This window comes from Carassius gibelio, chromosome B1, assembly GCF_023724105.1.
Source record: "Carassius gibelio isolate Cgi1373 ecotype wild population from Czech Republic chromosome B1, carGib1.2-hapl.c, whole genome shotgun sequence".
Taxonomy (NCBI): Eukaryota; Metazoa; Chordata; class Actinopteri; order Cypriniformes; family Cyprinidae; genus Carassius; species Carassius gibelio.
Genome location: NC_068396.1, coordinates 21,461,137 through 21,486,329, shown reverse-complemented (window position 1 = coordinate 21,486,329; position 25,193 = coordinate 21,461,137). Strand labels below are relative to the sequence as shown.

The window sequence follows — 25,193 nt, the reverse complement described above, 5'->3', positions numbered from 1 at the left end:
ATACAATACCTTAAATATGTAATTACATAATCTTTGTACTGTATATGTGTATAGCTGCCAAACTCTATGGCAGATACAGAAAACAAAGCAGGATTTCATGTTAGAACTCACCAACACAGAGACCGTCACTCTCCTCGTAGCCTATGCTGCAGACACAACGGCCCAGCGGCACCAGCCAATCACCATCAGCTCCACAGTACAGCCTAGGTGTGTCCCGTTCCTCAGCGTTCTCAACACACGCTCCCCTGACCTCCACCAGTGAAGACGAATCCACCCGCGGTACAGTGTCAGGAAAGGCTGCAAGGTTCCTCAGGGTAGACGGGCACTTTTTGTAATAAACTCTCACAGACACCAGGGCGATACATGCGCCCACGTCCTGGAAGGCCAAGTAGAAACCCTTACGAGCTATTGGGCCCACTTCTCTCACTTCAGTATTCAGCCTCAGAACACGGTCGCCCAGGTCTGTCTGTGTGAAGCTCTCGTCGGCAGCTATGGTATCGATTTTGGCGTAGTCGTTGGTATGGAAATGAGCAGTGGCACCATGTGGCTCATCTGTCTCAAAGTAGAGGAGGTTAAAAGTCTCCTTACAGGTGCCAGAGACCCAGGGGATGCTGTTGCAGTCCCGCAGGGTGAAGCGAAGCTCCACGTAGATCTTCTGCGCAGCCTGCCGGGGAATCCAGTTTGTACGAAGCCAGTTGTTCTGGTTTGGTTCCATTACGTGGCACACCTGGAAGGTGTGGATGGGACGGTTATGCTCATCCATCTCCGTGATGGCGTCCCACTGTGGAGAGCAAAGGACAGAGGAATGTGAAGACAGATAGTGGGATAATTGGAGAAAGCAATAGAAAGGAGTGAATCATCGGGAAGGTTAATGTTCTTGTTGAGTTCTTCAGAGCAGCTGCTGGAGCCCGGAGAAATCAAACAGAATTTAGCTTCATCAAATTAGCATAAGAAAAAAACTCTGTAAATTGAAACACTGGCTAAGTTTACATGCAAACCTAATAATTAATTAATTTAATAATTCATTAATTTAAAGTTGTAATTACAAGTTTATCACATTCAAGCGCTTTGTTGTTGGAAAGAATAGGAATCATGGAGGACAGCAGGTTCAGTCTTGCCTATTGCCCGAGGAAATATTATTAAAGCCAAAATGAATTGCAGATATTTAATCAATATCCAACAGATTTTGAATAAAATGTAGCATCCCCATACAGTGACAATCAAATAAACATTAACACTTTCAAATGTAAAAAGCTTTTCATGTCTGATTTCTGACTAGGAAGCTCATGTTTATTATAATTATAGTAAGTATAGGCAGCATGGTAAAAAAAAAAATACAGTGTTCTGCAACTCTCTACAACCCGTCTTTTCTATGTACTCTCTTCCAGAGAGTTCTTCTTATCGCTGGAGGAATAATATTAGCCACATGAGAAGAAGGTTTACGTGGAAAAAAACGGCAAAACGCTAATTATACACTGGGGTGCCGTCTCTGGCAGGACCACTGACAGCTCACAAGCTTCTCACTGCATACAGTATGTGGAAAACATGCGATGAACATTTTTGTGGATTGTAGAGTTCCGGATGTACAGTAGACTCTGAATCTGTCAATTGGAATCTGTCAGTCTGTTGGATTGAACTGATTTGGTTTGACATGTCTCTAACTACTAATTAGCGTTCCCAAAATAAATCATCCATCTCCATAATAAATGACATGTAGAACTTGAATTCCTAACCCACAGTATAACTTGAATTAAGACATTGGGTAAAAAAATCAAATAAAATTGGCACTTGACACTCCATATAAACACGGATTTGTTCTTAACATTGTTCTAATGTTTAAAAAATGTGATTATTCTAATTAAGCAGGTTAGGGTTAGCCAGTTTATATAAGGGCTTCTTCCACAACCTTTCATTTAAAGTATTTTTAGCAAACACATGACGATCTCTAAAAACACATTCTCTTCTGAGAGAAGTGCAGCAAGATCCATGAGCAATCCCTAGTGTGCCATCATTAAATACAGTTCAAATGCCATTAATCTGTTGTTATACAGAGAACTTTTTGTTCAAATTGTTGCATTCTTTTTATGAAACTTACATTCAAGTTGATTTATAATTGGTTTTGTTTGTTATCTTTCTTTTGAAATATTGCATTCATAAAAAAATAACAATAATGATAAAACAAATAATGGGGAAAGGGGGTGGGCTATAAAAAATGTGTGAAATTTATTGAAAATACTGCCAGTGGATGGCCAAAAAAAAAAAAAAAAGTTTTAGAGGTCTCATATTTCTCTTCTGTCCCTTATATAAAGACGTCTCTTAATAAAATTAAAAGAATTCCTCTGATGTAAAGATAAAAACACATCAGCCATTCATTTACTCTTCAGTGTCACATGATGCTTCAGAAATTATTTTAATATTTTGATTTGAATATTTGACAATAGGATTATCAATAGTGAAAAGAGTTGTGCCAATTCAACTTTTTGTGGAAACTATGTGATTTTGGGGAAATTTAGAATAAATTCTTGCATGAAAATAATTGATGAATCATTGTTCGTGAAAATGTACATATACTGTCCAGTTTCCACTCAAACATCCATGCATACACACATTTATTTCACTGTCACATCCAGCCAACGTGAGACTCCTTACTGCCATTTTCAATAGACTTGCATCATTTTTTAGGTAGTGTTTCTAGACTGTGTTATGTGCTACCCATATGCTTGGTAATGCTGAAGCTGTGAACACAGCAAGGCATGAGAGCCTAATAGATTTATTAAAGCCACAAGCTACAGCTGAATCAAACAGTAATGACAGCACCTATGGCCATTGTACTGCTTCTCTGCTTTGAGCAACTTTCTACATTTTTTCTCTCTTTTACACATCCTTTTTCTCTTTCCAAACACATTGTATTGCTCACATTTGCTTTTCCAAACACTTCCCATATCTTGTCATCACGCTCTCACTCTCTTTTCCACATGTTCTCACTTTCTTTTTCACAGACTCTCACTGTGTTCTGGCATTCTTATTTGCCATCCATTCTCTTTTTCTCACTCTGTTCTTTTGTACTCCCGCTATTTTGGCACTTTACTGGTTTCCTCACCATTTCTCCTCCTCTTTCTGTCTTCAGCATAAATCTCTTCATCCAATCATCTGTTTCCTCTTCTTTTTTCTTTTATTTCTTATCTCCCTAGTCTATCTCCCTCTGATAATTAATTAGGAAGGACGCACTTCATTAGCACTAAAGCCTCCACTTATTCACTTTCATTATTGCAGTGATAAGCTAAGCCTTCCCTAATAGCCTCTCAATCAGAAACTTGCTGTATCATAGCCCTGATGTTTGCTGATAGCTCGTCACAACAGACCGCTGTTTGCAACCAAAAAGTTTGACAGAAAGAGAAGGGCTCCATTTCTATACAGGTCAATTCAGCTCATGATTAGTTTATACTGTTTAAATTGGATATAATGGCATTAAAATGCTTGTGAAAAGAGACAGGTCATGAGACCTGCTGAACAACTATAAACACACTAAGACAAGAAATGCAAACATATTTGAATGAATGTAAGTACATAAATAAATAAACACTTTACTATAGGTACCAATTCTCACTATTGACTTGTTGCTGATTATTATTATTGTTATTAGTATATTGGCTATTTGTTAGTTTTAAAAGGACCTATACTGCATCCCCTAATCCTACCCAATACCTAAACTTCACAACTACTGTACCTTATTAACCATTAATAAGCAGCAAATTAAGAGTTTATTGAGTCATAGTTACTGGTGAGAATTTGACCTTAAAATAAAGTGTGACCAAATAAATAAATAAATAAATAAACAAACACATAGGGGAGATTTGGTCACACATGGAAGTTGTCACAAGGGTTGAATCTTAACTAGACACATTCTAGACTAATGTTTTCTTTCTTAAAATGAAATAATTATTTATTCCAAATAAGTAATTATATTATCTGAACTGTTATTGCAATGTTTACACTTTTCTATGCTTAAAATTCCAATTATATATATACATATATATATATATATTAATGTGTGTGCGTGCGTGTGTGTGTGTGTGTGTGTGTGTGTGTGTGTGTGTGTGTGTGTGTTTTGCCACATCTGCTAATGATGGAGGAATTGAGAAAATGTATCACCCTTAAATATGTCTTATCAGCCACTGAATGATGTTTTGCAACTTTCATTTGCATTATTAATATATTTATTCCCCTTTATAGTATGTTTTCCCAAAACATTAGCAACATCATGCAGCATGTGAAATGAGCCAGGAACTGCAGCTGTCAGATATATGTAACTATGACTGTTTTATTTCCTAAGCAGCCAATTTCTACTCACATTTTTGGCACTTGTGGACTGTTAATTTAGGACCCTGTTTGTAATTATTTGTGGACCCTGTTTGCCCTCATTTTTTAGTAAATTATATCTATCTATCTATCTATCTATCTATCTATCTATCTATCTATCTATCTATCTATCTATCTATCTATCTATCTATCTATCTATCTATCTATCTATCTATCTATCTATCTATCTATCTATGTGATTTTTAAACTTTAATAAATGTATTTAAAAATATTTGTTTGTTATGTCACACTTTAGTATAGGCGCCACTTCTTACTATTAATTACATATGATAATAATATGCATGCCAATAAGCAACTAGTTAATAGTGAGAATTGGTCCTTAATATAAAGTGTTACTGTTTATCCTTATATGCAGTCGTAGGTTTATAAAATCCCCTTGAGTCTGTGGAGTATGAGCAAAAAAAAAATATAAAAAAATAAAATAAATAATAATAATAATAGATGGTGCTGATGATAATGCTTAGCAAACTTTTCATTATCTCCAGACAGGCCATTTGAAGTAATTCATGAAGTCATGAAAGAAATCATTTGACCTCAGAACCGCACACCGACTTCGGGTAGTTTGATACAAGTCCCGATCCTATAATCTCATCTCAACCTGCCAGTGCCTTCCAGCCCTTTGTTTCACATCAGCTTTTTTGTTGGTGGTAAAACGAGGCATTTAGAAGAACAGGGAGGCAGCATCATGTTTTCAATCTCCTGCTAGAAAGTGACCGGACACATCTAGGAACACTTCAGCGGGGATGAGATATCAGCACGCGGCTTAAGATGCTACACGCACTGATAAAAGTGGCTGAGATGGATGAAGCTAAAATCACTCGCTACACATCACATAAAGTTGGCAGGGGTCCACAGAGAAGGATTCAAAAACGGCACAGATCGGTATGATATAGAGACAACATGGAGGAAATGCATCTTGGGGATGAGGGGGGATTCATTGCCTTTTAAATGGTTTAAAAATGGTTTATATCAGCAGACGTCTAAGATGCCCGACTCTCCTTTGATATCTGTCATCATTTCTCCACTTGGAAACTGGCTGTGAAAAAGGCATATCGCTGGTGCAGTCGCTGGAAAGAGCCGCACGCACACATCAAGACATAGGTTATTTTAGATAATGCCGGTACACAGTAATGCATATGAAAAGCATATAACAACACTGTCAGTAGTGGTCCTCTATTTGGAATTCCAGCTTTTTTCTGACTGTATTTGGCCTCTCTGGCTGTAAATGAACCTTTTCAGCAAGCGCCGCCGAACTGACTAGCATGTCAATATGTACGCTCAATAGCTTAAAAGCATCTATTATCATCATTGATTTCTGTTTGTCAGATCCAGCTTAGGATTGATCTTTGAAGCTTTGATTTTTCTGCACGTCTTGCATTGAAAGTACACACTTCGAGACTCCATAATACAATTTACACAACCCAAATAAAGGTCTGCTATCAGGGGAGTTGGGGGGGTGGCTATCAATTGCAAATGAGCCCTGGGCAAATGGAAATACAATTAAGCTTGAGTGTGAGTTTAATTATCTTTTAATTATTAAGTACACGTTAACCTTGGGTAATGGAAGTGCTTTGTGAGATAGATACCGGCGCTACCTTTGACTCAATAATTGATAAATAGACTTCCACTTCAAACGGCATCAATAAAAACACCAAATGAATGACAAACATTCATTTCTATGTCATGTATCTCTTCAACCTTGTGCAATGCCTGTGACACTGCATTTATTCACTTGCTTTCTTTCTAGTTTATTTTTAAGAGCAAAATGTATGGCTTGTGCAGATTTTTTTTTTTTTAATTAAATCAAATCAAATACTAATCCATTCGTTTTTTCAACTCCTGTTGTATTTTATAGTGCTTTACCCCATTCAATGTCTAGGGTTTGAATATGTATTAGATAATACAAATTGTTGTTATATGTTTAGGTTACAGTTAAGAGTAAATCAAATTTAAAAAAATAAATACATTTAAATACACATGCAACAAACCATAATTATAACAACTCACATAGGCTGCCAAAAATGTTACAATAAATTGAAAAAAACTAATTCTACCACAATAATATTTCTGATTTAATGAATTAATGAATTAATTAATTTACAATCTGCATATCATGTAATTTGATTACAACAAAATAAACTACGCAAACATGTAAATTTAGATCCACAGTTAAACAGCTAGAAAAAAAAGAATCTATTTGCATTTTAAAGTGTAACTAATACCAAAACACATGCCAAATTTACACCAGTTTACTTGATCAAAGAGATAAAACTAATTATGGAATGAAAAACCAACAAACAGGCCATGGGAAATTAAACATACTCATAAACTGAAAAATAATATCAGAAAAGTCGACATCCCATGGTGTACTGTAATTTTAAAAACTCGCCAACAATGATTAGTTTCAGTAATAATAATTCTTGTGCAAGATATCTCAAGGTGTTGAAATCTAATTTTGAACATGCAGTCTGGATTACAAAAAGGGACATGAAAAAATATCTAATTTTGCTCTGGGTAAAGTCAGACATACATCAATATGCCTTTAGGTCGTCCCTGCCTAATCTATCCTTTGTCTTATTTCGCTTTCATTATCCCAGACTGTTTTACAACCTAGACTCAGATATAATCTCTATTCTGATATGACTTTATTTCCGCATGAAGAAAGAGAAAAGCAATTCAAAACCATGTTTCTCATAAGAGAAACAAGAAGGAAAGGAAAGCGAGAGAGAGCGTGTGATAGAGAGAAAGTGAGTGAGACAGAGACAAGAAAATGTCATCTACCCTCGCCAAAGAAAGTAAGTAAGAGGGACAGTGGATAAAGATGGAAAGAGATACCGCTGAAATCTAACATCTAACAGCAGCAACACAAAAGGTAGACAGTGATGAAAGACTGCATTTATAGGCTGTGTCATTTAAACAACAAAAAAACGGTTCCCTTCCATCATGCACCAGGAAAGGAAAAAGGGAACAAGAGCAGGAGAGGCCAACGAGACATCAGGGTCACTCTGGACGGTCCAGAACAACACTAACAATGACCTACTTCCACCCGAAATCCTTCGACATCTCTGCATTCTTTTGTAATCCTGACTCCTGTACAAGAGCCATCGCAAGGAAACAGCAAAGGGACACATTTGACATTTCGTTCTGTCTGTTATCAAGGTTCCCCTCGCTATCGACAGCTGGAATGAATGGCCACAGCCAAAGTTTCCTTCACCGATACACAACATAATGAGCGGAATTCTCTAATAATTCTGTGGGATTCGCACATACTGTCTGCATTGTTTTAGCACCGATTCGCTACAGAAATTATGCAAATGCGTAAACGGCGCAAACACACCCAAAACTTTGCTGAATGCAATTTGCATGGTGCAATTCCTCATCTCACTGGGTTTTGTGGAAAAGCAAGCCTAATTTACATAGAAAGAAGATATACTGACTTGAATTAAATAGTCATTTAGTGCCAGGTTAAAGAAAAGGTTCACCCGAAAATGGAAATTTGCTGAAATTTACTCACCCCCGGGCCATCCAAGAGTTTGTTTCTTCATCGAAGTTTTAACATTACATCACTTGCCCCAGTGGATCCTCTGCAGTGAATGGGTCAGAATGAGAGCTGATAAAAACATCACAGTAAATTCATAATCCATAAAAATGCTTCCTCCGATGATAAAATCCATCCCCTGTTGTCCTCTCACATCAAAATCGACTGACATATTTGTCTAAAACTGTTTTGATTGTTGATCTGTGCGTATTTCTCTCCTAATTCAGACAAGATAACAAGAGAAGGCAATATTATGGATAGAGGACTCGTTTGAAGTTAAAAATATATATTAACAGATTTTTTTTTTTTACCAACACAAAGCGTTTTACTTCTCAAAATGTTAATTTATGGGCTGAAGTTGTGTGGATTACTTGTGAATTACTGTGATGCTCATTCTGACAGCACCCATTCTTTGCAGAGGATCTACTGATGAGCAAGTGATTAACGCTAAATTTCTCCAAAAGAAGAAACAAACACATCTTTATCTTGGCTGGTCTGAGGGTAAGTCCCACCTTCAGTAATATTTGTTAATGAACAATTCACTCAAACTCTATTGGAGGTGCTAACTGAACAAAGATAGATTTTTTTTTTTTTGCTCTGAAATACTCCATGCAGAACTGGTTGTTTGTGCATTCTGGTCACTTGTATTCAGAACTAATCAAACAAACTGTTCAGTGTTCAATCTATTGTATTACCTGGAAAGATTTGCTGCTATTCTTGAGCTCAAACACAAGATACAACATGTGTCAATGCCGACTGGGCATGTAAATGAGAAGCAACAGCAATTTGGCATTGCCTGTAAAACAGAAGCTGACGGTGATATCCTGCACTCAGACCAGGTTCTCATGCTAACCTCAACAAAGTTCTCACAACCATGAAAACAGATATATAACACAAAACACCCTAATGCTCATTCCTGATAATAAAAATGAGAAGAAACTGAATGATTTATTTAAAATATAATCCTATGTAATGTGTCATGCAGGGATTTATGGGAAAGAATACAATAGCTTTTACTTGCAAAACCCATAAACTGCAAGCATTTATTTCACATAATCATTTGACCGTCAGAGCTGCAGGTTACTGATGTTATATGTCAGTGATATACTCACTCATATGCTGACTCAAACCCCATTAGTGTCTGATATCTGCATCAAGTTAACAACCATCCAACGATTTGAACTGCTGGCACACCTGTTTGATAACATGCTGTTTTAAACAGACAAAATATTGGAAAGATTCAACTCTGCTGCCCTATCCTACACAGTCGTGTACTTACATTCCCTGCTAAAAATAATATCAGTGAATCACATCAAGAAAACAGATTTGTATAGAGCACATCAGTCACTTTTAGATCACGACTGCCAGTGCAAAATGCTGCAGCTTCAAATAGCAAAGGCTGAGTAAGACAGAAGGAGAACTCACTTGTGGTATAAGAGATTTTGTCAGCATGTGGGTGCGAGCTAAAATCGAGTTTGGTGTTTAGTGTCAGTTGCAATGATGAAGAAAAAAGGTGTTCGAAATCAGTGGGAGCTCTGGTTTTCTCAGCCAGCTTGAAGTTACACTTTCTGAACTCGATCAATAACCACCGGATCAACTGCCAATATCAGAGAACACATGCTGGTGTTAGATTATCAGATTAGTAGGATTGTGTTAACGTGTCGTATGGACTGGAATCAGGGGAGTGCAGCCCAGTTGGAGACTCGTGGAAGCGTGATCCACACAAACTTGCACATTTTACACACATTATTTTGCTACAGAACTGTAAAATGCTGAGGATAATAAAATAACTCTTTTATAAATGGATGATGAATTTGATCCTAAATTGAATGGATTACATCCTTTGTTGAAAACGGGGAACAAATCAGGATTTATAAAGACGAAAACTGACATGAAAATGTTCTCATGCCTAAGCCAACCAAAGAGCATGGGTATTTTCAAAAATGTATGGGGCAGAATTGTCCTGTAATGATTGCTCAGACTTAATTCAATTAATGGTTAAAGAAATCTGTTGGGTAAACAAGTTATGACTGCCATATGTGTAAATGACTATATTTCAACCACTGCCTGGAGTAAAATAGTATAATTACATTAAATAGTTTGGACCCTGATGTTAATTGTGTCATACAATAGCATAGTAGGCTAATGTTCACTCTATAACTTTTAGGAATATAACGTATTATAACAACAGATGAAGCCTGTATTCATAATGCATCATAAGGGTATTCTTAATGTATAATGGCTTATAAAAACCTTATAATCTCATAAATAACTAAGGTATGTAAGGGGATCTAAAATATGCTCATGCAGAACAAGGTATCAGCATGTGCTTTATAAGTTCTAATAAACAGCCAATATGCTAGTAATATGCATGCTAATCAACAACTAATTAATAGTGAGAATTAACATATGTTCACATTAAGGATCATACTATGTATGTCTTTATAAATGAGGTGCCAGGAGTTGCTTTTAATCTTTTCTTATAGCTCTACCAAAGCAAAATCGTAGAATGCCTTTGAAACTGCTGAAGGTAACCTGTACCCCATGGGATACCTTGGTTGAACTAACTGGTATTAAACACGGACCAGCTGAGCTTCACTGATTGAGGTCCAGATTTTGTTGTGATCTATCGCTAAAAACCAGGTCTGTCCTGCTGAAGGTCACTCAAAGTCCCATTACAGATAAGAAATGAATACTCAAAAGTGTGGCTTTCTGTCTCATCTTGACACAACTTCTCCTAAAACAGCATGTATTAATCATTCACGTCCCAGTGCTGCAGTCCTTTTGAAAAGAGACGGACAGGCCTTTTTAGAAAAGGTCAACCTTTCAAGTGGCCAACAGGGAATGAGAAAGCGTTAAGAGATCATTAATCACTCTTTGATTGACACAGAAGTCTTTGTTTGGTAACTACAGCAATGAAACCATGCAGACTGTTTTTAATTATGCTCATTTACAATGAATTCAACATCTTTGATGACTGTCACAGCTTTTTAATCTTGAAAAGGACAGCAGTACCTGCTAAATGAGGTCAATGGTCAGCAGTTTTTCAAAAAATATTTTTAAGCCTAAGGCTTTTCTTTGGTTTATAACCATTAAAAACCTGGGGTCAGAACTTTTTTATTTTTTTAATAAATTAAAATAAATTAATAAATTATTTTATTCATCAATGATGCAATACATTAGAAGTGACAGTAAAGAAAAGTGTATTGATTTAATTATAAAAGCTTTCTATTAAGCTAATTCTGTTATTTTCCTATCCATCAAAGAATCCAGAAAAAAAGTAGTTTTCAACAATAAAAACAAATGTTTCTTACGCAAAAAAATTTCATATTTTAATTATTTCTGAAGGATGTGACACTGAAGACTGGAGTATATTTTATTAAAAATTATTATAATATAAAACAGTTATTTTAAACAGTAAAAACATTTTTTTTTAATTTTACTGTTTAACTATGTATATGATTAAATAAATGCAGCCTTGGTGAGAATAAGAGACTTCTTTCAAAAACCTTAAAAATCTTACCAGCCATAAAATATAATTTGTTTCTTTTTTTTTCTTTTTTTTACTATAAGAATGCATTTTAGTACGTAATATAATATAATATAATATAATATAATATAATATAATATAATATAATATAATATAATATAATATAATAAACCAGTGTTCTATGACACATTTGATAATTACGGCACAAAATCTGAGGGCCTTACAGTGGAGTAGAGCCTAGAGAATAGTCAACGAAACAAAAGAACAGCACAAACAAACCTGTTTCTCCAAACAGAGAAGGTAAAGTGGAGAGTTGCAGAGATAGAGAGAGAGAGAGAGAGAGAGAGAAACCCCATAGGATATGTCTGTGCCAGAGTAAACAAAACATACACGCTGGTCTCCAATCGCTAGAAAACAAATTAAATGGCGGGTAAAGTCTCCCCAGACCGGAAAAGGTAAGTTCCATCTAGCTCTGGGAGAATAATGAAAAAGGCTTTGATTAATATAACATATAGTACCCTGACTTAACAAAAAGAAGCTGAAAAAGAGATTGTGGTAAATACTAATAGGATAGGTATTTGACCCAGGATATTATAGCATGAATTATTGATTTGATCGGAGGCACCAGCCTCTTACAGCATGAAAAAAAAAAGAAAGAAAAAGAAACCCCAAGTGGTGTTTACTGGTAAGATGAACTCACTTTCTTTGACATCGTGGGCACCTGTGTAAGAGCAGAACTAATATGAAGATGTGCACTGCAGCTCCACTGGGAAATCATTTTATGGGCTATAGGTCATTTTACACAACCTTCAAAAAACACTCAGTGGGCTGATTCTGGTTCCTCCACTACAAAACTTTTACTCGAGTATGGCTCAAGACTAGGACTGGTACTTATAGTTGGCCTGAGAAAAAGAGCAGTGATCGAGTATCCATCATACTGCTCTTTATCATGAAATTGATTTAATAATAGTAGCTCTACTATTAGAAGCTCCTCTGGGCTGTGAGATCACACTTGGTTGCTTCATTCAAATTGCTTTTAGCCTTTTGACTGGTTTTAATGTCTTAGAAATTCTCTCTATAGTGTTCGCAAAAATGAAAGGGGCAAAATTGAATTATTAAGAACCGTGTCAATAATTACCCTTTAAGGAACTCTTTGAATAGATTCTGGATCACTAATGCCGTTTCAGTGGCCTGATTTGATTAAATTTCAATATAACAAACTTCTTTTTTTCACATTGAAGTGTGCAGTTTGGATTAACCTGGCATGAGTAATGTTTGCATAGGCATGGTTGGAATACAGTCAGTGGAGCTTTATAAGAATTTCTTTTTTAATAACCGCAGTACATGTACATACTGTAAGGGAAATTGTGTACAGGGTACAAAGGTCACAGGGAAATACTACTTACCCCATTTATTGGATAGGTCTTCCAGCTTAGTTCTCCCAGCACAGCTGTAGTGTCCAAGAGAACCACTATGAGAAGGACAACAAAGATAACAACTAGGGTCAACTCTAATAGTCTCTAATACACAGTGAATAAATATTAAACACTACAGCCACACAAAAAAATGAAGAACAAATATGTAGTACATTCAATAAAATAAAATAAAATAAAATAAAGTTCACCCAGACATGTGAATGAGGTCTGGGGTTGTCAAAAATAAATAAATAAATAAATCATGAATCAGTTATTTCAAGTCAAACATTTTTAGTGATTTTGTTGATCAAATAAAAAAATGCAGTCTGAATAATTCATCACACAAAGCTGCAGGAGACTTTTAATTTCAACCTGTCCTCCAACCAATACGCTCGTATATATTGTTTGTCCAAATCCCTGAAATACGACCCATCAGAGCGTATACTACAATAGCGCCCCTATTGGCAAAAGTTCATTTTAATATTAATGTTTTGTACTCTTTTATTTGCACTCTGATTTGTGTTTCGTGTAGCTCAGTTGGTAGATTATTGTGTTATACCTTGATATGTAATCATGCTATCATGGGTTTGATCCCAGAGAACAGCCGTGCATGTAAATTGTATATGCTCAATAAATCATAATTTAGCATGATTTCTGTGAGGGTTAGGTTTAGGATTGGGGTTAGGTGTGGTCATTCGAACGAATCAGCCACCTAGTAAAATATGTAGGAAATACTGTGAGATCCGTGTAAAAAGCCAACACATTTGCATTTAAATAAACGTGCATTTTGATTGGTAATGGCGCGATACTGTTATTATTTTTACGCCCGCTAGAGGCCGCTTAACTTTAAAACATAAATATAGGTCGTAATAAGGTGCTTGCACAAATGACCTATATGGTCGTTTTTTGTTGGAGGACACACTCTTAGTAAATGACAGAATTTTCAGCAATAAATAAACAAATAAATTAAATGAAAAACAATTACAGTTGAGCCTGAAATTAAATAAGGATACAAAGCAATTAGTACCAATAATCAGGCAACAAGACTCTTAATGGATCCCTTGTGTTTGACATCATTAACAGAGACAAAGGACATATCAAAAACCACAGCGGAAGAATACCCAAATTAAACCATCCACCACCTATCAGAAATGAACACACTGCATTTAGTCTGCACGCTAATCAAATGTCCTCTTTGAAGCCAGTCACATCCACTGCCCCCAGCAGGTGATTCAGTACTCCAAATAAAAATAAAAAAAGAGTCATTTGCTCACCCACATATGTCAGTTTGATATGATGAATGTGCAATTTCCCTTGTCTGTACACCAGGACTTAATTACAATGTCTATCAATAAAAGCGTGTCACAGGCATAATATACTCGTGACACAAAGTCAGGGTATGTGCCATTCTCTCTCCTACTTAGCCATAATCCAGTGTTTAAAATGTGGAAAAATATAGTGTATTTCTGGTTGAATAAACTTCGACAGTAGGTATGACTCTTGATTTTGGCCTGTGAACAAGTGGTCATCATTCTCACTCAGCAAAGCGGTCTGTGTGTAAGACAGCTTTGTGAATATGTGTTGTAATACTGAGCTAATAATCAGCTTATCCATATATGTGTTGTCAAAGAGTTAACGTAATGATCCTCGATGAGTGCCTGTCTGTAGAGAGCCTGCAGACAGGCTGAGCACTACTGCTCGCCCTGATCAAATTTGCTTGACAATGCCTGATAATTCTGCCTGGAAGTGATGGATCTGTGCTACTAACACACCCAAACACAAAAATGTGAATTAGAGGGTTAGGCACTTTGGACACTCATCCTAAATCACATTACACCTCTGTCTAGACCCAGTGTCTCTGTCTCCAGACATATTACCCCGAAATTTCCGCACTCACTTTCTCCCTGACAATGAAGGGAGATTAAACATGTCTGCAAGCATATTGGGACGGAGTGATCGAATTGTAATGACTTTATTAAGAGATATTTACCAGATTAGGCCTAAAGCCAGTCTATGATGCACACTGAACGGGTTAAGGTTAGGTCTCACTGCCTGAGCAGAAATCAAACAATACAGGAGGAATCTTTCTCAAAACCACTTATGTGACCTATAAAAAGTGCTAACTTTAACCCCTTCACACATATGTTTTAAATATTCGGTGCCCCTGGCATGACTTTTTTTTTAACGTGAACATTTATTTTTCTTTTTTTTTTTTTTTTTTTTATCAAATCATGGACCAATTCTCACTATTTGTTTATTGGCAAGCCTATTACTAGCTTATTAGCTTTTTATTAGTATTTATAAAGCACATATTAATGCTTTATTCTGCATGATTATATCCCTTAATCTAACCCCATACCAACACTTAAAAATTACCTTAATAACTATTAATAAGAAGCAAATAAGGAGTTTGCTCAAGGAAAATCCTTAGTTAATATGTGTTCCCTGTTCTAAAGTGTTACACAAAATTTATATTCCAATTAGTATTTTAAACACCTTTTAATGATCAATTGCTTTTAATGATCTTGTCTGAATCTGTCAAATTGACATACATTCACCCCCACCCCCACCCCATAAAAACACATAAAACATTAAAAAGTGAGTGGCTGAGTGAGGAACAGAGTAAATTTCATATTGACTTCCACGATGTGTGATTGAAAAATAAACCATGGTAGGGTTAGTTCACCGAAAAATAAAAATTATGTCATTAATTACTCGTTCTCATGTCATTCCATACTAGTAAGAACTTTGTTCATCTTTGGAAAACACATTAAGATATTTTTGATGAAATCTGAGAGTTTTCTGACCCTGTATATACAGCAAGGGAACTATAGAATTCAATTCCCTGAAATGTTGTAAGGACATTGTTAAAATAGTCCATGTGACCAGTGGTTTAACCTAACATTTTTAAAGCTAAGATAATACTTTCTATGTACAAAGACAACAAAAATAATGACTTTATTCAACAATTCCTTCTCTTCCATGTCAGCCTTCGTCATGTGTTCATGAGACGAGAGTACTAGGGTGGGTTACTTTTGGGTGAACTATCCCTTTAAATTTGGAAGCTTTTTATTTTGATTATTACTGGCATTTCCATAGATATGTGTGTAATCTTACAAATGATTAATGTGTTTTGTCTGAAAAAAAAAAAATAATAATAAAAATAAATAAATAAACAAATAACTTGATTTGTTGATGAATATTGATTAAATAAAGTATTTTTTGTAACAAGGGACTTTGAAGAGGGACCAAGATCATATGAGACTCAGGGCCCCAGAGGGACTAGGTACAGTATGTGCAGTCCCCATCATTTACATGCAGGCACATTTCAATCCCTGCCGCATTCTTCTCCACAGGAGCAGTCATATGATCCTGTAGGCAACTGTCATTAACCCACAGGCATATTTAGTACCTGGAATTCCTGTAGCTCAACCACCATCTGAGCCTCAAAGATTGACATGTTGATTGCAAGTTTAACATTAAAAAAAACTAAACTTGCTCTTCCCAGATTTGACAGTGATAAAGAGCCTGATTTTGCCTTGCTGAAAATGGCTCTACATTGACTCTTACAGGGACACGCTCATCTCACTGAGCAGCGACTACAAGCTAGCTCATTGTACATGCGTGAGCCAACTCCACAACAAACACTGAGACTAAATCTATTCCAGAAGGGGAAAAATATCCTGAATCATAGCCTGAGATTTTTTTTTTCTCAAAAATATATACAAAAATGAATATTATGATGCTGCGTAAACTCCTAAAAGACCAAAAATGAAAAGCTTATTTTGATGATATACATCATTTCTTAGATCAGTCGTTCTCAACCAGGGCCTGGGGCCCATTAGGAGGCCTCAGCAAACTTCCAAGGGGTCCTTAGGATGACTTAAAAGTATTTAAACTATCTATCTATCTATCTATCTATCTATCTACATTTTACAATTACTTTAAGATATTTTTAAGGTATTAAATCATGTTATCTGAAAAAAAAAAAACTGCAAAATTGACCGATTTATGCTTAAAACAAGAACAGATATCTGCTGCTGAAGAAAGAAAGAAAGAAAGAAAGAAAGAAAGAAAGAAAGAAAAGAAAACTTCATTTATGAAGTAATTTTGCTTCTCAAGTAAATCTCAGTTTGAAAATGTTCAGATATTTGTACTGGAAAACGACAAAACACTGAGTAAAAAAATATCTGTCAGTCTGGAATCATTAAGTTTCAATTAATTGTGGTTAATTAGTTTAATTTAGGGACAGTCTGATTAGAAAAATAGTAAGCATAATAATAAGGATGAGAACCACTGATTTAGATATCCTTGACAACGTCACAAATACTCCCCACCATTTAAATTAAATATTTTTTTTTTTAATCAAAATTAAATTTATGCATTTAGCAGACACTTTTATCCAAAGTGACTTACAGTGCATTCAAGCTATACATTTTTACCTAACATGTGTTCCCTGGGAATCGAACCCACAACCTTGTGCTGCTAACGCAATGTTCTGCCACTTGAGCCAGAGGAACAAAAAAATATATATATATAAAAAAAAAAAACATAATTTCTTTATAGTGATTTCTTTGCCAAACAAAAAGGTCAGTGACCGCCAAGTATAAATTAAATAAGTAATTTGAAAATAGAAAAAGGGGAAAATCTTCCACTGACAACAGCTTGAAATTAAAAAAGTACAGTAAATTCAAATCACCATCCCTTAGAAACAGATAATGGGTCTGGCAAGAGTAATGCTGCCAATAGCAAGGTGCTTTCCAGATGGGACTATTATTGATGGTCTTATTAGGAAAAGCAGAGCATGTTGTCTTGCTGCAGCTGAATCTTTATAACTAGTGTTGACAAGATCCGCAAGCTTCATTTCAAACCAAATCAGCTGCTGAATGTTTGTTGTCTCTCTCCTTCCGCCTCAGCGTGGAGAGTAAGACATCAACAGAGACACATCAGAAGTGGCAGCTAGCGCCTATGTCTGTCTGTAAAAATCTGGAGTCCCTAAAGTAGGCCACATGGAAAGGAGGAAAGAAAAAAAAAAGGCAGATGGAGAAAAACCTTGAGTATCTGGGCTGCTTCTATAGCTTAGATGTTTCTTTGATGTGTCATATCAGAAGATTTGGATCTTGTTTTTGCCTTGTGTTTTCAAGCTGTTGATGACTGCATCCCGGTATAGAGCATCCCATTAAGTGACACATTTAAAGGTTAAATCTAAATCTAAACTCATTCAGAGTGAACACAGCTTTAAGATATATGTGTATAGTTAAGATTTCCTCTCATTAGTCTTTTGTACGGGAGCTGTATGTTTTTTTTATTTTTTATGGAACCTTTTCTGAATAAGTCGTAGTATTATAAAACAATACTTTTCTAAAAAAAGATTTTTAATTTTTTACCCTCAAAAGGACATTTAGTGAAAAAGCAGCAACATCAAACACAGAGTGTGGAATGTTAGCTGAAATGTCATTCCTGTTGTGAGTCTCAGCTGGATGGCTTTCATGTTGATAGAGACAATGGCTTACTCAACCTACTGTGGCACTGATGAGAAAAGCATTCTGGGATATGAATAGATTGGGTTGCTTGTCAATTTCTGCTTTGGGAGCAATGATGTATTATTGATTAGTCATTGATCTTCAGTCAAGGTGGAATGAGTCTAGATAGCATGGTGTAGCTACTGCCATTTGTCCTTATATAATCATGGTGGTGACGACTGATTCAAGCTATAAATCAAATCAAAGCTATAAAAAATGTTGTATCCTATACTGGCCAGTACTGACGGGGTTACTAGAAACTAAAACTGTTTCTAAGAATGAAATAAACACAAAATTTTTTTTTTTTTTTTTTTTTTTTTGTGATTGCAAAGCTGAATTTACAGCAGCCATTATTCAAGTCATTAGTCACATGATCCTTCAGATATCAATATGCTGTTCAAGAACAAATTAACATTTTTAGCAATGTACTGTAGATAACAGTAGTTCTTTATATTTGGTGGTAATGTAAAATGTCATGTCTCCTTGATAAAATTATGAATTTCTTTCAAAATAAATAAATAAAACAACCCACTTACACCCATACTTTAAACAGTAGTGTATTCGAAAATATTTAAGTGGGTGTGGAACAATTTCTGAACAAGAAATGTTAAGTAACTCCCATTTAGCCACTTTATTCAAAGCTAAGTCCTGAATTTCTTGGGTTAAGAGCTTTATTCAAAGGTAAAATGGTGAAAGTGGATGTCAGCTCTGCAGATGTAATTCTCAAATTCATGGGTAAATGCTATCTATAGAATTCAAAAACATGAAACTTTTATATTATCACATTAAGCTCTGGATTCCTCCAGTGGCAAATCAATCAGGTGTGCAATGATGTGTACATTTTCATAGTACTGTTAAAGTACTTGTCACTATTAGCATACTTTATTAAGAATAACAGTAATATTTTTGTATAGGGACTAACTAACATATTGGTTGTTTATTGGTACTTATAAAGCACATTTTCTGCATGACCATATTGCAAATCTCTAATCCTGCCCAATATCTAAACTTAACACCAACTATCCTATTAATAAGCAGTAAATTAGGAGTTTATTAAGGCAACAGACATTGTTAATGCTTGTTTAATTGGTGAGAATTGGACCTGAAAATAAATTGTGAACAGAATAAGCTTTTTTACAGTATGAAATCCTAACATCAACCACAATAAATTCATTATATAAACTCTGGACTAGAACCAACTGTGTGCCCTGGCTTACTAAGCTCTGACATTTAGCCAAACGATCTCTACAAATTCCTTTGAATCTTGGCTCAGGGAGATAATAATGGTTGTTAAGAGAAAAAGAGATGTGTGTGCGAGTGTGACAAGAAAGCCTAGATCCACGCAACTCATGTTCTCTCTTTTTTTTTCCTCTCTGAGATGAGAGATGAAGACGAGAAAGGTGACATTTGGAATTTGAATGTCACACCCGGAGAAAAATGGCCCTTTGTCGAACGATTGAGGTAAATTGATCTGATAAGGACAGCGCTGCATGCATTAGTGGTCTTTAGCTGGGCATTTAGTGTGTCTAAGACGATGTGGAGGAGTAGGAAAAGGAGATGCAAGGGGTTAAGGCTAAGATCACATTGCAAAGACAGGACCTGGAGTGGAAATGTCAAGTTGCAATTTACAAATTGATTCCAGTGACAATAAAAAGTCAATGGAGAGGCTCGAACAGGTTTTTTTCCGCTTTAATAAATGTAATCTCTGAGGAAGAGGGATGGCGCTTCTCCAGGGTGTCAATACAACGCAAGTGGAACCAATGCAAGCAATGCACAAACAACAAAATTAAATGACATGATGATTTTTCTGTGACCTTGATCTAATGAAGAGAACAAGAACAGGCGTACACACATACACATATAAATACCACTGCTGCCAGCACAAAGCCTTATCCTGCTCCTTTCTCTCTCTTTGAAGAGCCATTGAAGTGTTGAAGGTATAAAGAAAGAAACCTCAGAGGTTTGGCTCCACAGTGTCTATAAAATCAATAAGAGCACTCCACGCGGCAATGATAGCAGTACAAACAGGGCACTGGGCATTAACAGGCCTCTGTTACAGTGCACAGTTACTGTTTACATAGCACTTTGCTAACACACACACCCATGCAGCCTCGGAGCTGTTGTAACACGATTTAAAGTGTGGTTCTCTAGAGAAAGCAAGGCAGATGCATATACATATATTTCCAATAAAGTGAAACTTTGTTCTGAACAAAACAACAAAACTCACTGTCTGACAAAGACTGCATCAGAATAAAAGACAGACATACACAGCTTAAGATAAATCAGTAGCTGCCATGGTTGTGTGCCATTCAGAAGTGAATCGAAAATGACTTTTATAATCTAATTCCTGCATTTGAAACAAGGAAGCGGAAATACAATTAAATTGAAACTCAAAGTAGAAAAGCAAAGTTTGAAGCAGTGTTGTTACTGTTAACTAAAGTTAAAATAACTGTTTAAATTAATTTACTGTTAAACTAAAATTATTTTAGGAATGCTGAAATAAAATAAAATATTAGCTGAAAAAAAGTGTAATGTTGTATCAGCATTAAACGATAAGTTTACATTGAAGTGCTACACTAAAATGAACAAAATAGAATAAATAAATGCTAATAAAATCACAAAAGCACAAAATAAAATCACTAAAACTTAAGGAAATTGAAATGTAAAATGAAAATATAAAAATTAAAGCATTTTCTAAAATGTTTACACTGTTATCCACAGAAGCTTAATTACGTTCAAAGTCTACATTTTTATCAGTTCCATGCATTCTCTGTGAATAGAACCCATGACCTTGGCATTGCTAGCGCCATGCGTTTGAGCTTGAGGAATGATAAACAACAAATAATCAGTAAATATTAATAATATTAATTTTTTAAATATCAAAAAAAAAATACTATTATAAAATGTAATTTAATATAAAGAATACTAAAATAACACTGGTTTTAAGATAAAATATAACTGGTTTGAAGACAAACTTCATTTGAAGAAAAAAAAACTAAAGCATGTTTTAAAGTTGTGAAGTTTATTAAATTCAAATTTAGTCATGAATTGACAGATCCAATTTATAAATTCTGATTGATTACTAACTCTGGCAGAACAGCAATATAAATCACATCAATTGTTTCTTTGCTTCTTTAACAGTCATATTAAGTGATCTGAAGCACTTTCATTTTAGATTGCTGTACATCTGAATGGATAACACACAATTTATCAACTCACAATTTGACCAGTGACAGACATAAATGAACAACCAACCCGATATCTGAGGAAGAGGACGTTAAAAAGCCCTTGTAGAACACTCAAGCACCACTCTGAACTGATTAAAAGAGCTCTCGAGACTATTGCTATCTTACAAAGATCTGATGCCCATCTTGAAGTTTCTCTTGGTGCAAGATGACAGTTGAGCATGATTGGCAAGAGCAGCCAGTCAAGCATGAGCGCAAAAAGGTGGTTTTAACCAGGGCTTATTACAGACCTGAGCTTAAATAGAGACTGGTTTTACAAGGGGGTCATAGAGGCATTCGCGATTCAGCTACGAGTATGAGGAGGAGAGAGGATTGCGCGATAACTTATTCAGAGTACAGTCTTCTCTTAAATGGATTTTTGAGAGCTTTGAAGAGTTCTACAATGAATGCTCTGTGAAATGTTCCTCAGAAGCATGTGAAATACAAATCAGTTTGATTCTAAAGCTACAGTATATAGCAGAAATGAGCAGACTGTTATATTTTGCGAGGTTATGTAGGGTCATCTCTGCATGCATACTAATTGGACATTAGCATCAGTGTTAATCACAAGGCAGGATTTTTGTTCAAGTGAACTGCAAACCCTCAATTTCCATTTTTATAGGTTCACATTGAAAAGAACTGTCTCCAGATCTATTGCCTAATTTGTGATGGTTTAAACTGAGAAAACAGTGACCTGTTAAATAACTGCTTTCCATCCCGGCTCGGGAAAAAAATAAGGATGACTCATTACTGAAAAAAAAAAAAAAAAAAAGTTTTAAATGCCGTGCAAGCCAACTCAGATGGTTTGAGTGTTCTCTCTCTATCTTCTGCACATCCCACACAAATATGCTCCGTTTCTCTCTCTTTTCACAACATACAGACATAACACAAGAGTCACTTGTTCTTGTAATGTTCATATTCGAAATACTGCCATTTAACCCATTTCTTGTGTGAATGACCACTGTGAACTGCGAGTGTAAACAGAAGGGAGGAGTTATGGGCACACAGGGGGGAATTGGGACAGGTGCGATAGGATACCATCACTGCAATTTTGTCTCTTAGGTGAGACTCGGTAGTGTTGTAATGCAGGATAAGTAAATTAGACCCACACAATTATATATGCCCACCTCCCTCCTGAAGAGACTGTAAAAGTTTATGTGTAAGAAAGGACAAAACACAATTTTGAGATAAGACATTACATTTTACCTCTGGTTTAAAAATTGTTGGTGATCAAAGCTATGAATGTATAAAGAGTGAAAATTCTGTCAAACAGCTTGCCACTGGGATGGTACCCTAAAACATACACCCACTTTAACTTTAGTAAATGTTTTAGTACATATATTAATATGTACCTTTCATAAGAAATAAATTTCAGACTGATGTCAAAAGGGACAATTGACAAAGGGCCAAGCTGTTGTACTTTTATTTATAATGATTATTATCATCTGAACCACCAGGTCATCTTGTTCTAACATCCACTCAAGCTTTTGAAAATGAGCGTAGCACTATACTTTTCAATGTCAAACTACAAAGATTGCACAAAATGGACAACGTCTCAATTGTGACTGACCAATATATGCCCAATTTTTAACATGTGCTTAGTTTTTCTTTATTTGTTGCCAATTTATTTTATAAATTGACCTTGATTAACAGTAGAGATAAGTTTAACATTTCTAAACTACTTTAATATGAAACAGACAAATATGGGAAGAGCATTTGAGTGTTTTACAGTAAAAAAAAGAAAACCTGGAAATGTGTCCCAAAATTGCCCAGTCTTTCCTATATAGGTAACCCGTTTGTGATGCTGAGCATAAGACTAGCTGCAGAACTACAGAACGACAATAATCACAGCGTTCTCATCTGTCCTGCACAAATCAAAACAATGTATAACATTCTGAATAGTCGGTACAACTGTCATGTGCCAGTTTTAGAAATATATAGTGTGTTACCAAACTGAAAGGCTGGTAACATTATAGCGTCTTCTTTACAGACAATATACGCACTATACATATACACTGTGCATTTTAGTAGGTTATGATATAGTATCAACCCATTAATCACAATTCATTATAACTCACCTTGGTTTGAATGGCCGGTGTCCGACAAAACCAATCCCGGTAAAGCAAACATTAAGAAAATTCTGTGAAAAGTCATTTTTGTATCCAGTTGTGGACGCAGGTCGGTGACAGTTATTACAGAAAAGAGTCCGAGATTAAATATCCCGTCACAAAACACATTTAATTATTGTAAGGGATGTTTGCGCGTCAACCGCCTCGTTCCCCGCTCCGCGAAAACGCGGATACAGAGCGACAGAAATGCCAGCCCATTACGCACAACTACCGGCGGCACTTGAAAAACTTACAGAATTTACCCCATAAATAGGATAGAGACTGTGAGATAAGTTATCCCTAATGATGTCAGGCTGCCAACACTTGAAATAACGAACTAGACTAAGTATGTTCGCCAGTCGTCAGTGTCCATTAACGGGCATTCCCCTTCTCTACGCGTTAACACGCGCTTCTCTTCTTCGCCCTGTGTGCCGTCGACACAAGCTTGGCGTATATTACGCGCTTAAACTAGTCGAATCAGTCTCGCACACGCAGACAGACCTGGCACGAGAGCTTCCACGACGCTTTCAGTCTCAGGCGCGCGAAATGCGATCTTGAGGTGAGAAGCCCAAGTGAGTTTTGAGGATCTAGACGGAAGACCAACTCATCAGCACTAGAGGGTGTTCGTCTCCACTCTGTGCGGTGTCGTCCCGCGCTCCTGACAATGCTAGGGTAGTCCGGCGTGCGTATTTAAAACATGGCACATACGCAGTAAATCTCCTTTGGTCTGAGGCTCCTGTAATGAGACTCATATTCTGCATAGGTTATCTGTGCATTAATGTAAGGCTATCTCATGCTATTTATTTTTGACACATTTCTTTATGCATACCTAATTGTATTTTTAAGATGTTGAAACATTCTTCAGCTCTTTTGAACTTTTGCAAGTGTAGTAATATTAGCACATCATCCTTTAACTATAGTTTGAACTATAATGCAAGGGGCAAAAAAAACCTAAAGGTTCACTGTAACGCATTGCCAGTGTTTTTTTTTAAGACGTAACAGTAATTTAATACAACTAAATTCAGAATTGTATTATGAAATCCAACACTACAAATCTGTAATGCATTTTTGTAAACAGTTGTTTTGTTTGAATTCTCATTATGTCGTTATGTTGATTAGTGTTTCTTTGTTCATTTGTAGCTGGAAACTTGGACCTTATTATTATTTTCTTTCCATGCAGCTGATGTAATAGGGCTTCATAACACAGTGTGGTTGCACTTACATGTGGAAACAAAAACTTTGACTCAAGACTGACTGGCAATCTGTAACTGCAATTTGAATATTGCACTTGTAAGGACAGAAAATATATAATGCTTCAAAATAATATTGGGGCAAGTGTTTCCAAATTATTCTGAGTTATCGTTTCACAAATTCTAACACTCAGCTTAACATAAATGGCAATGATGAAAATCAAGAAACAGAGTAGGGTAAAACAAAAACAAACAAAAACAAAATAAACAAAACATCACAGGTAATTAAAAGTGACAATAAAGAAAAAGCAAAATAGAATGGCACG

General features: G+C 35.8%; 1 protein-coding gene across 2 annotated transcripts in view; it reads right to left on the bottom strand.

The window, feature by feature from the left end:
* Nucleotides 1-24,324, bottom strand: part of epha6 (eph receptor A6) — a 113,211-nt gene extending 88,887 nt beyond the window's left edge. For both annotated transcript variants that reach the window (XM_052547074.1, XM_052547075.1), the window contains exons 1-3: nt 23,648-24,324; nt 12,815-12,879; nt 112-781 (exon numbers count right to left, since the gene is read on the bottom strand). In XM_052547074.1, coding sequence (XP_052403034.1) covers nt 112-781; nt 12,815-12,879; nt 23,648-23,723 — 811 coding nt within the window. In that variant the 5' untranslated portion in view covers nt 23,724-24,324. The remainder of the gene's footprint in view (nt 1-111; nt 782-12,814; nt 12,880-23,647) is intronic.
* Nucleotides 24,325-25,193: the final 869 nt, after the last annotated feature.